At 37.7% G+C, this 12,054-nt stretch overlaps 1 protein-coding gene across 3 annotated transcripts in view; it reads left to right on the top strand.

Annotated features, from left to right (window-relative positions):
* Window positions 1-26: 26 nt before the first annotated feature.
* CDK7 (cyclin dependent kinase 7) overlaps window positions 27-12,054 on the top strand; it is a 35,161-nt gene continuing 23,133 nt past the window's right edge. Inside the window, exons 1-3 of one of the 3 annotated variants that reach the window (XM_001367303.3) lie at window positions 27-253; window positions 500-559; window positions 8,652-8,685. In XM_001367303.3, the coding sequence (XP_001367340.1) occupies window positions 188-253; window positions 500-559; window positions 8,652-8,685 (160 nt within the window). In that variant the 5' untranslated portion in view covers window positions 27-187. Of the gene's footprint in view, window positions 254-499; window positions 560-8,124; window positions 8,231-8,651; window positions 8,686-12,054 lie in introns of those variants that run through there. The other 2 variants (XM_056824821.1, XM_056824822.1) reach the window with 2 other exon arrangements.

Here is a 12,054-nt window from a genome sequence, read left to right as displayed (position 1 = left end):
GAGGCGGATGTAGCGTACATCCAATGAGATGGCGGGATCTATAATCGCTCCACCCATCGCGGAAGTCGGGGGCCGAAAGCTTTAAGAATCTTGGGGAAATTAGAGGACGGAAGTGACTGTTGGGCCGGCTGAGGTCGCTTTAAATTCCCTTCTCCCCTCCCCCCTCCTGGGTTCCGCGCGGGCGTCAATGGCGTTAGACGTGAAGTCTCGAGCGAAGCGTTACGAAAAACTCGACTTCCTCGGGGAGGGACAGGTATCCGCGCTCGGGCCGTCCATGGTCTGGGGGTGGCTCGGGAGCCTTGCGTTCGGGGCACCCACAGTCTAGGGGTTTGGCTCAGGAGCCCCGCGCCCGGCCAGCCCGGGCTGAGAATAGGCGAACCGCGGGCGTCGGACGCTGGGTCCAGGGCCTTGGCCTGGTCATTCGCGATCCCTTCCCCTTCCCCCCCCCCACTCGCGACGCGTGGGGAAAATAACCTTCTATGCTTTTCTTCCCTTCTAGTTCGCTACGGTTTATAAAGCCAGGGATAAGAACACCGGTCAGATCGTCGCTATTAAAAAAGTGAGTTCTGCCGTTTCCCATGTTTTTCTCTACTGGCGCCACGCAATTTTAAATTGGAGGGGGGAGCATCGGTCTGACACTGATCCTTAACTGCTCCATAAGTTGCCGTGGCTCTACAGTACCACGGGAATCATGGAATCCACCGTTGCTATTTAAAGCATTAAACAACTGGGTTCTCCCTTGCTTTTACAGTGTAGGTCACAGCATTGTTTGATCCTGCCGACTGGCGTAATTGCTATTTCTCAGGCTTGACATTACATCTCCAGTTCTTAATACCTGGCATGCCTTCCATCCCTACTTCATCTTCAGGCTTCTAGTTTACTTAAGGGGTCAACTCAAGGTTCTCTTTTCCACTCGAAGAACCTTTCTTCATTCACATCACCTGCTTTAGGCTAGTGCCTTCCTAGCCTTTTCTTTTAAAAAAAATTTTACTTTGTATCTATTTGTATATTCTTGAAGAGTTGCTACTATACTATACAAACCACATATCCAATAAATACAAGGTAATGGGGTGGGATTAGCAAATTTCAAGGAAGAAAACCATCTGCTTTCAGAAGCAGCGTGGCAGAGTGGCTAGAGAGCTTGCTTGGAAGTCTAGAAGTCCTGGATTCAAGTTCCATCTGAAAAATACTTTGATTTTGTGACCCATGTCAAGTTATTTAACCTCTCAAAGGTAACTGGAGAATGATTTGCTTAGGTGCCAACAGTTGTTGGTGAAGGGAGTTAACACTGAGGAGCTACACAGAGGAAATCACTTATGAAATAGATCTAGGGCTAGCCATCTTTACATATACACATATATAAAGGTATATATAAATATTTTATATGAACTTTTATGTGTAGGTATTGCTAACCTTTATTTGTATCTTCAACCTAGTAGTTTCTGGCACAAAAGATGACCTTTATTTTAATGCTTGTTGATTGAGATAGAGCACTTTATATTGTAAACAGAATTAGAATAACTTGGGTTCATATCATTTCCTTTTTTTTTTTAATCCTTTAAGTCTTGGAATCAATGCTGTGTACTGGTTCCAAGGCAGGCAGTGAAGGTTAAGTGACTTGCCCAGGGTCACATAGCTGGAAGTGTGAGGTCAGATTTGAACCTAGAACCTCCCTTCTCTAGGCCCGGCTCTCAATCCACTGCCCCTTCATATCACTTCTGATACATATTATTATTGCCTCTGTGATTTGTGCAAGTCATTTAGTGTCTCAATGCCCCAGGCATATCTATAAAACTATAACATTCTAGATAAATTGCATAGGTAAAGGAGCTCCTACCATTGAGGAAAATACAACTCCAGTCAATATAAGTCATTAGCCAAAACAACATCTGGTTAAATTATTTAACTTTCTAACAGGGTGTAGACCTAGAACAATGGTATTTATATTTACTTATAGTATAATGTAGGCATCTTTATGATCATACAGTTTAAAAAAATTAAATATAAAGCCTTTTTACTCATTTTGATCCCTGAGCTACAGATACTATCAAACACTAAGCATTCTGTTATCTTGCTCATCTCAGAGACTTCAGAACTCATTTAAAGCATTATTTTCTGGTTTGGACTTTTCCCCCCCAGCATATTATTTTGTATCTAGATTTTGCTTTTGTAGCTAACCTGTTTTTTTCTTCCAGAAACTCAGTACTTTGATCCCATTATCCCTTGTCATGTAAATGTCTTTCCTTATAACATGTAATTTAAAGCCTCTTCACTTTACTCAGCTTTTATGGCTTTGGTCAACTCAGTATTTTTTCCCTTTTAATATTTTATTTTCCATTTTTTCTAAAATTTCAAGTTCCAGAATCTTTCCTCCTCCTCTGAGATGTTAAGCAATTTCTCTCATAATTTTTTATCACCAAAATGAGACTTGACTAGGTTTATTGTGTAGGCATATTTCTAGGTTGGGGAATTCCACTACCATTTTTTCTAGTCTGGCTGGCAGGTAGTCTGGGAATCATAATGGACTCATCATTGTCTCTCCACCCCCATTTCCAGTCAGTTGCCTGGCACTGTTAATTTTACCTCCACCCTTTTCTCTTGCATTTGTTACCTCCTCACTACACTAGGTCTGCCCCTCATCAATTTTTCTCCTGGGTTATTACCAAAAAAAGGGCAAAAAGCCCTCCTAATTGGTCTTTCCATTACAGGCTTTCCCTACTCCACACCACCCAAAAGTCTTAAATCAGAGATCTGAACCTATTTAAGAAAGGTTAACTTCCCTCTACAAAATTTGGACTCTAGGCATTTGCAGTCTGCTTTCTTGGTGTGGCTCAAGGCAGGTGTTTTAGACTTCATTCACATTCCTTGCCTTTTCTAATTCAAACAGGTTTACGTGCAGTTCCCTAAATTTAATATTTTTGCTCTTATCTCAATGCCTCTGGCTGGCCTGCACAGCTGAATTCCTCTCTATCCTAATCTCTTGCCTCTTAGCTTTTTTCTAGGTTTAGCTCTGTTGCTACTACCACAAGAATCCTTCCTTCTTAAATTGTCTTTTATTTACTCAACTGTGTAACTTGTATCCCTCAGAAGAGTGTAAGTTCCTTGAAAGCAAAAAGTATTTGTTTTGTATCTATATTGGGGCGATCTGCAAGGGTCATCAAACTAAATGATTTAAATTAACAATGAAATGTGACTCTGCAGTCTGTTTACTTGACTGCTTCTACCAAGAATCAAGAGTTCTCACAGACGGGGATGCTAGAACCAGAGAACAAATTAATTCATTTTCACCCTGAGCATTTACACCTGAGCAAATGCTACAAAGGGCTTGAAGTATTGTTTTATTGATTGTCCAAATTTTAAAAGTGATGAATAATATGTTAAGAATGTAAAAAAAATTAAAAGTCTGATGGTGGCTCAGTGGATAGAGAGCCAAACACAGATTGAGGTTGTGGGTTCAAATGTAGGCTTACACACTTTCTAGCTTTTTGACCTCTGGCAAGCCTAGCCCTTATTGTTATATGATTCTCATATAATACTTATTATATATATATGAATATATATATAAATAAAAAATATATATTATTATAATATATATAGTCCCTATCCCTGTGTAATATATGCTCAAATTATATCTTCTGGTTTAGGGGTTTGACAGAAATAAAGGCATGTTTTTTTTCCCTAAAACCCTTACCTTCCATCTTAGAATCAATACTATGAATTGGTTCTAAGGCAGAAATGTGGTAAGGGCTAGGCAATGGGGGTTAAGTGACTTGCCCAAGGTCATACAGCTAGGAAGTGTCTGAGGCCAGATTTGAACCCAGGACCTCTTATCTCTGGGCCTGACTCAATCCACTGAGCCACCCAGTTGCCCCCAAAGACATGATTTTTGAAGGGGATATGGATTTTCCTGAATGTAAACACATTTATGTTCATATAAATTATTTGTACATCTCTCATCTTGCTTTGGGGGCAGGGGGAGTATGAGTATTATGTCTTTATATTCATCCCTTTAACTGATATTATGTTATTCCTTAATACTTTGTAGAAAAGCTGCTCTTCTGCATTGGAACTGAGAGTTAAAAAACAAACAAACTAACATATGAGTTGGATTTTTTGATGGAGGTTTTTTCCCTTGGAGAGTGAGTTGTTAAACATATACCATTCCTTCCTCAGCATAGGACCCTAAAGTTGAAATGAATTTTCTTCAAGCCTTCTTCTAACCTTCTACCCAATGAAGAAATCTTTCCTACAAAATCTTAGGCATTCATCTATTTTGAACACTTCTACTGAAGGGAAACTTTGACAGCTGGACTTTTGTCCAGTCCTCTCTGTTTAGTTGTTATCAGTAAAGGCATCTAGGTAGTACAGTGGATAGCACAGGTCTTCAAGTCAAGAATCCTGTCTCCACTTATTACCAGTATGATCCCGGGGAATTAATTAACTTAAATTCTCCTCTTCAGTTTTCTCATGTTTAATTGAAAGGATTAAATTTAGTACCTTCTAGTGTTCTTCCAGTTCTAAATCTGTGATTTTATTATCAGTTTTATTCATTTTTATAACTTATTATTCATCATATTTGAGTCAAACATATCTTCTCACTTCACTTTGTCTTATAGCATTGTGAATAGATCTTTTACAACATCTATTGGCCTTTAGTTTGTACCACACCTAAAGCTATATATTATAAAATATTATCTGACCAGCAAAAACTATATGGTAAGATTTATTCCAGTGATTTATACATATCTAGGATAGAACAAACAAATTGAATTACAAGTTAAACTTTCTGTACTTTAGCAGAGTAGAAACCACTGAATTTAGCACCTCTTTAGGAATTATAATTAGGTAAACAGGAAGTTACCAAATGGGAAGAGAGGTTTTGGGGTAGGCAGGATGAGTGCCAGGCTTCCTCTTTTCCCCCATAAGAAGATATTTCTCTGACCTACCCTTCCCCAACCCAACTGAAGGAACATCCTATTCATGATTCCAATTATATTTTATAATGTTTGTCCCAGGTCCTAAAATAACTAGTTTTAGCTCTAAGCTGAATGTTGCTTCTAAAGATTCAGCCTAAGGTTGCATTCACTTTTTTAGTAACCTGTTAGATTATATTGAATTTTCCTGTTTAAAACCTCAGATTTTTAAAGTTTTTTTTTTCATTCCCCTTCCCTTTCTCTATTGGCCCCTTCCCAAATATACTTTTAGGTCTTTTTTTTTAACCCTTACCGTCTGTCTTAGAATCAGTCAATACTAAGTATCAGTTCCAAGACAGAAGAGTGGTAAGGACTGGTAAATGACTTGTCTAGGATCACTTAGCTAGGAAGTGTCTGAGGCCAGATCAAGTGATCTCTTGAGGCAGATCCCCTCTCCCCCAAACTCCCCAGCCTTTACTTATTTTAACCCTAAATTAGGATCTTTGTTCCTGCTAAATTTCTTCTTCTGAGACTGCTTGACATAATAGAGAAGTCCTGCCTCTGACGCTAGTTATGTAACAATTAGCAAGTGATGTGAGCTGCCAGGGCCCCAGAGAAGACCTTCAATTGAGTTGTTGAGGAGGGGTCACCCAGCAAATCAAATCCTCAAAAATGTTTCTTATTGATTTCAACCTATTATTTTCCTAGTAGGCTTTTGTGAAGATGTTTCATTGTTTATCATAATAATTCTGTATTTCAACTTTGTATCACCTGCAAATTGATTAAATTATGATACCACTGTTTGGTGTGTCAGCAGCTATACTAGACTACTGACTATTTTCCATATGTAACCTGTACTGTCTAGCCTCTGAAGCTTAGTAATAAGATTCATTACAGACTTCATTTGATTTTATTTGAGTTTACTGCTTGATATAGTGAAAATAGCAGTGGATATGGAATCAGGGGAATCTGAGTTCAAATCCAGACTAATATATCAGTTATATTATAGATAAATCACGATTTCTAAAGTCTACAAATTTAGAGACCTCTCTATCCCAAATGGTTATGTGGGCTATTTGTGGCCAAACTATAGTAGAGCTTTCCAAGTGCCATTTGGTGTGATAAGATACAGTTGGACACACTGTATATTGAAATGAGAGATTGGACTAGATCCAGGATCTTAACCTAGTCTGTGAACTTTTTATTTTGATAACTGTTTCACGATAATTGTTTCCCCTTACAATTCTGTGTGTTTTATGCATTTAAAAACATTGTTCTAAGAAGAGGTTCATAAACGTTGCCAGACTACCAGAAGGGTCCTTAATACAAAAAAAAAATTAAGAACCCCTGGACTAGATGATTTCTTAAGGCCACCTTCATCTTTAAATCTTTGGTCTAATGTTGCTTCCTCCACAACCATCTTCTGAGGCTTATTTGAAATATTCTTCCATGAAGGTTTTTTATTTTATCTCCCCAAGCCCTCCTGTGAGCTCCTTTAGCACTTCATTAGTAATTGCACAAGTACCACACTCTGATTCTACCTTGTGGTATAATTATTGTTTATATAAACTCTTAGATTTTAATGCCCTTAAAGACAGAGTATGCCATTTCTTGATCTGTTATGATGACCTACAGCGTACTCTATTAATGTTTAAATGAGAAGAACAAGTTGAAAATCATATACGTTACCAGAGCCCTTTGTCATTTATATCTTAATGATTGTTATTTGGCTATGATTATTCAGGAACCTTAGATTTCACTATCTGTATAGTTTCTTATCCCACATGTGCTTATAATGTGCACAAAAATATGAAAGACTATGAAAAATGACTTGATCAAATCAAAGTATACAATGACATTCCCAAGATTTACCTGTTTAGTAACTATCAAAAGAACCAGTTCATTGAGCTAGACCTTTGAATTTTGTTTAACTTTTAAAAATAATTTTTTTAGTTAACAAGTATTTTTTTCTTTTTTCCTCTTCAAAAAGGAAACCAGAATGCTTGTAAGAAGTCTGCATGTAGTTATAATAAATTTCCACATTGTCCATATAAAAAATCAAATGTGTTCTTTTTTTTTTTTTTACCCTTACCTTCTGTCTTGGAACCGTTGGTTCCAATGGCTGGGCCATGGGGTTAAGTGACTTGCTTGGGGTCACTTAGCTAGAAAGTGTCTGAGGCCACATTTAAACCTAGGACCTCCTGTCTCTAGGCTTGACTCTAAATGCACTGATCCACCCAGCTGCCCCCAAATGTATTATTCTACATATTTAGTCCAACCCTCCTCTCTGTCTGCATATGGGAAGCACAGTCCATCATTAGTCTTCTGGAATAACAATGGTTCATTATTACATTGTTCAGAGTTCTTATATCTCAAAGTTGTTCTTACAGTGTTGTTAATAGTATAAATCGCTCTCCTGGTTCTGCTTAATTCACCCAATATCTGTTTATTCATCAAGATCAAGTCTTCTCAGTCTTCTCTAAAACCATCTTTTTATCATTTCTTATAGCACAATGGTACTCCATTCTGTTCATATGCCATATTTGTTCAGTCATTTTCCAACTAATGGGCACTGCTTTAATTCCCAGTTCCTTGCCTCCATGAAAAGATCTGCTATAAATATTTTTGTACATGAGTCCTTTATCTCTTTTCTTTTATCCTTTTGGAATAGGGGAGAGTTTAGTAACTTTGGGGCTTAGTTCCAAATTACTTGCCAGAACAGCCAGACCAATTTGCAGGTCAATCAACAGTGCATTAGTAGTCCCTTTTTTCTCAAATGCTACACCATTTTCATTTTCATATTTTATTATTTTTTCCATCTATCAAGTAGGAGTTGGAACATCAGAGTTGGTCTAATTTGAATTTCCCTAATTATTAGTAATTTCAAGAATTCTTTTCATAGGGCTTTTGATAGCTTACATTTCTTACTTTGAAAACTGTTCATATCTCTTAACCATTTATCCATTGGGATGTAGCTTTTGTTTTTATATACTTAATTAGCTACAAATGAATACATTTTGGAAATGAGACTTTTATCAGAGAAATTCAGTGTAAAGATGTCTTCTCAGTTAATTCCTTTCCCCTCTAATATTAACTCCACTGCACTTGTTTGTGCAAAAGCTTTTTAATTTTATATAATAAAAAATTACACATTTTATCTTTTGATCCTCTAACCCTTGTTTAGTCATAAACTTTTTCCTTCTATCCACAGATGTAGTGATAAACCATTTGCTTTTTAAGAACTTTTGTTCCAAGTAGACTTCTAACTCTCCAGCTTGAACTTTGCAGGATCTACATTTTCTCTTTTCTGAAAAAGGGTCAGTATTTGCCTATCTTCAGTCTTTTGGCCCTTTCCCTGTTTCCCATGATTTCTTAGATTATTAATAATGGTTTTGTGGTTATTTCTGTAAGTATTCTAGGATACATTTATCTGAATGAAGATGGGCTTGGGTTGATTGAAAAAAATCCCTTATTTTCTGTCTTAGAGTCAATACTAAGTATAGGTTTCAGAGTAGTAAGGGCTAGGCAGTTGGGGTTAAGTGACTTGCCCAGAGTCACACAACTAAGAAGTCCTGGGTTGATTTTTAAAGTTCCTTCCATCTTTAGAAATCTGTAAGTCAAGTCTGGCTCTAATGCTCTCTAGAAATGGTGCTTGATTGCAGGTTGGTTAGGTTTTAGAATTGTTGAAATCTGTTCAATATGGTGTTAAATTTTTGTGCACTTTTTTTCCCCCTCCAGATCAAACTTGGACATAGATCGGAAGCAAAAGATGGTAATTATTTTACATAAATATTTACTGAATAAATAAATTAAGACCATTGGCATGTTGTGAAAAGCCTTTGTTCTTATGTAAGGGGAAGACTTAAAATGATTGAAGTATAGACATCATAAAATATGTATGGCCTTGCAACCTAAATGTAGCAGAGATAAAGCCCATGAAACTTCTTCTGTGTGGGACCTTTGAGCTTTCTAAAAGAGCCCCTTCTAGAACCTGCCCTTCTTAGAACATGTTTCTATCCATTATGTTTTCCTTCAAACTACATTTGCCTGCCTGCCAGTATAGTATTGGGGTTTTTTCCCTCCTTTTAGAGAAAGAATTAATAATAATAATTCTGTTTGGAATTTTAAAAAATATTTAATTAATTTAGAATATTTTTCCATAGTTACATAATTCATGTTTTTTCCCTCCTCTCCTCCCTCCCCCATCCCATAGCCTATAAGCAATTCCACTGGGTTTTACATTTATCATTGATCAAGACCGATTTCCTTATTATTAATGTTTGCAAAAGGTGATCATTTAGAGTCTACATCCCCAATCATATCCCCAACAAGCCACATGACCAAGCAAATGTTTTTTTTTTCTTCTGTATTTCTACTCCCACAGTTTCTCTGGATGTGGATAGCATTCTTTCTCATTAGTTCCTCTGGATTGTCCTGGATCATTGTATTGCTGGTAGTAGAGAAGTCTATTACATTCAGTTGTGCCGCAGTGTTTCAGTCTTTGTATATAATGGTCTCCTGGTTCTTTTTTTTTTTTAAACCTTTACCTTCCTTCTTGGAGTCAATACTGTGTATTGGCTCCAAGGCAGAAGAGGGGTAAGGGCTAGGCAATGGGGGTCAAGTGACTTGCCTAGGGTCACACAGCTGGGAAGTGTCTGAGGCCAGATTTGAACCTAGGTCCTCCCATCTCTAGTCCTGGCTCTCAATCCACTGAGCTACCCAGCTGCCCCCTGGTCTCCTGGTTCTGCTCCTTTCACTCTGTGTCAGTTCCTAGAGATCATTCCAGTTCACTATTCCCTTGAGCACGATAGTATTCCATCACCAACAGATACCACAATTTGTTCAGCCATTCCCCAATAAAGGGCTTCCCCTTGTTTTCCAATTTTTGGCCACCACAAAGAGAGCATCTATGAATATTCTTGCACAAATCTTTTTCCTTATTATCTCTTTGGGGTACAAACCCAGCAGCGCTATGGGTGGATCAAAGGGCAGACAGTCTTTTAGCACCTTTTGGGCATAATTCCAAATTGCCCTCCAGAATGATTGGATCAATTCACAACTCCACCAGCAATGAATTAATGTCCCTACTTTGCCACAACCCCTCCAGCATTCATGACTTTCCTTTGCTGTTATGTTAGCCAATCTGCTAGGTGTGAGGTGATACCTCAGAGTTGTTTTGATTTGCATCTCTCTAATTATGAGAGATTAAAACACTTCTTCATGTGCTTATTGATAGTTTTGATTCCTTTATCTGAAAATTGCCTATTCATGTCCCTTGCCCATTTATCAATTGGGGAATGGCTTGGTTTTTTATACAATTGATTTAGTTACTTATAAATTTGAGTAATTAGACCTTTGTCAGAAGTTTTTTGTTATAAATATTTTTTCCCCAATTTGTTGCTTCCCTTCTAATTTTGGTTGTGCTGTTTGGAATTTAATTAAGCTTTGATTTGGAAAGAAACAACCCAGAATACTTTCACCAGGATGACTTTAAACATGGCAACTTAGGAACAGTTTTGCGGAGTGAGAAAACTTAATTTAGCTAAAGATTGGAGAAAGGGGCATGGTTAGCATTAATGATTACTTTAAAACTGTTCCCTTCTGAGGGTGAAGATGCCAGAAATGAGTCACCTCTGGGAAGGTTCTTAGAGCTTTGGATTTGCTTTCTCTCTGTATAGTGATTCCACTTGGCATGATATGCCAGGGGTGAATGCAAAGCCCTGCAAATAAATAATGCTATTTTTTTCTTTTCTACCTTTCACACTGCTTTGAATTGAATTGATTGCCAGTGAATCTATAATATAGTCCTCTACTGGGTACTGTGAAAAATGCTTACTAAAATATTAGTGTGTGTGCCCACAATGAATGTATAATTTAAAATTCTATTCAATACAAATGAAGCATCTTAAATAACCATGTTTAATTTCCCTCATCTCATCGAGGCAAAAAACTACTAAGCCAGAATACCATATGCATTATCAGTTGCAGACACTTAACAGTTTGGAGTTTTTTTGTTTGTTTGTTTAATTCTTTTTCTCTATTACAAGGGAAGGGTCAGTTTTGAAGGGGAAGGGAAGTATTTCTAGAACTCACTGTTTTCAGACTTTTAGGTTTGATTTACTTTATGGGGAAGAGCGACATAGTAAGAGTATAGTGAGGTGAGGGACTAACAGAAAGGAAGAATGGAAGGCTTTGGGGTAGAGGGTGTGGTTGGGAGGAGAGCAAAGGAGCAAATCTGCTCAAGTCTCAGGAAAGGGGCACTTCCCCCTAAGAAAGTATCCAGGATTTGGGGGGGAAAATTTCTCCAGAATCATCCTGATAAAACAAAGAGGCTGATGTTGCTTCTATTACTCTTTTTTAAGTTTTAAGAGTTTTCCATTGTTGTATTTTTCACCTCTCTTTTTCTTGGGTGTGCCTCAGTGGCTGAATGAAAAAATGCATTACAGGGAAGAAAGTATGGGAGGAAAAGTTCCTTGATCTCCCTTTGTACACACCATCCTTTCCCAAAGTAATAAGGTATGACTGGCCACTAATAAAACTGACTGCCACAAAGAGAACCCTATCCCAATAGCTGCTGTGACTGGACCTCTTTATTTTGGATTTCTGCTTTTTGCACCAAAGAGATTGAATCTCTTTTTATCCATTTGGCTTCCAATTTCCAGCAGGGGCCTTTTATCTTACATGCAACAAATGGAATTAATACAATTGTTTTTCTTCACTTTTTTAGTTCTCTGTTGATTATTTTATTTGGAAGTAGAGAAAAAAAAAGTGAGTGCAGCTTTTGGTCAGAATTGAAACATCCACAGGGGTGGCAGCTAGGTGGGTTGAGGTCTAACCTCAGATACTTCCTAACTGTGTGACCCTGGGCAATTCACTTAATCTCCATTGCCTAGCTCTTACCATTCTTATGCCTTGGAATCAATACAGGGAATTGATTCTGGGATGCAATGCACGAGTTTAAAAAAATGTAAAGGTCCACATTGTACTCATTGAACTTTTTAAAAATGCCACTTCTTAGATGTCAGGAAAGATGCTTGTTTTTCTTGCTCATGAGAAAGTCTGAGGGTAAAATTGCTTGTTAACTCTTGGGTTGGGGGGAGTAAAGAGAGGAGGGAAACAACAAGAATCATGTAACCATGGG

Source organism: Monodelphis domestica, chromosome 3 (assembly GCF_027887165.1).
Source record: "Monodelphis domestica isolate mMonDom1 chromosome 3, mMonDom1.pri, whole genome shotgun sequence".
NCBI lineage: Eukaryota > Metazoa > Chordata > Mammalia > Didelphimorphia > Didelphidae > Monodelphis > Monodelphis domestica.
Note: the sequence above shows the minus strand (reverse complement) of the source record. Positions and strands in the feature narration are given on the sequence as shown.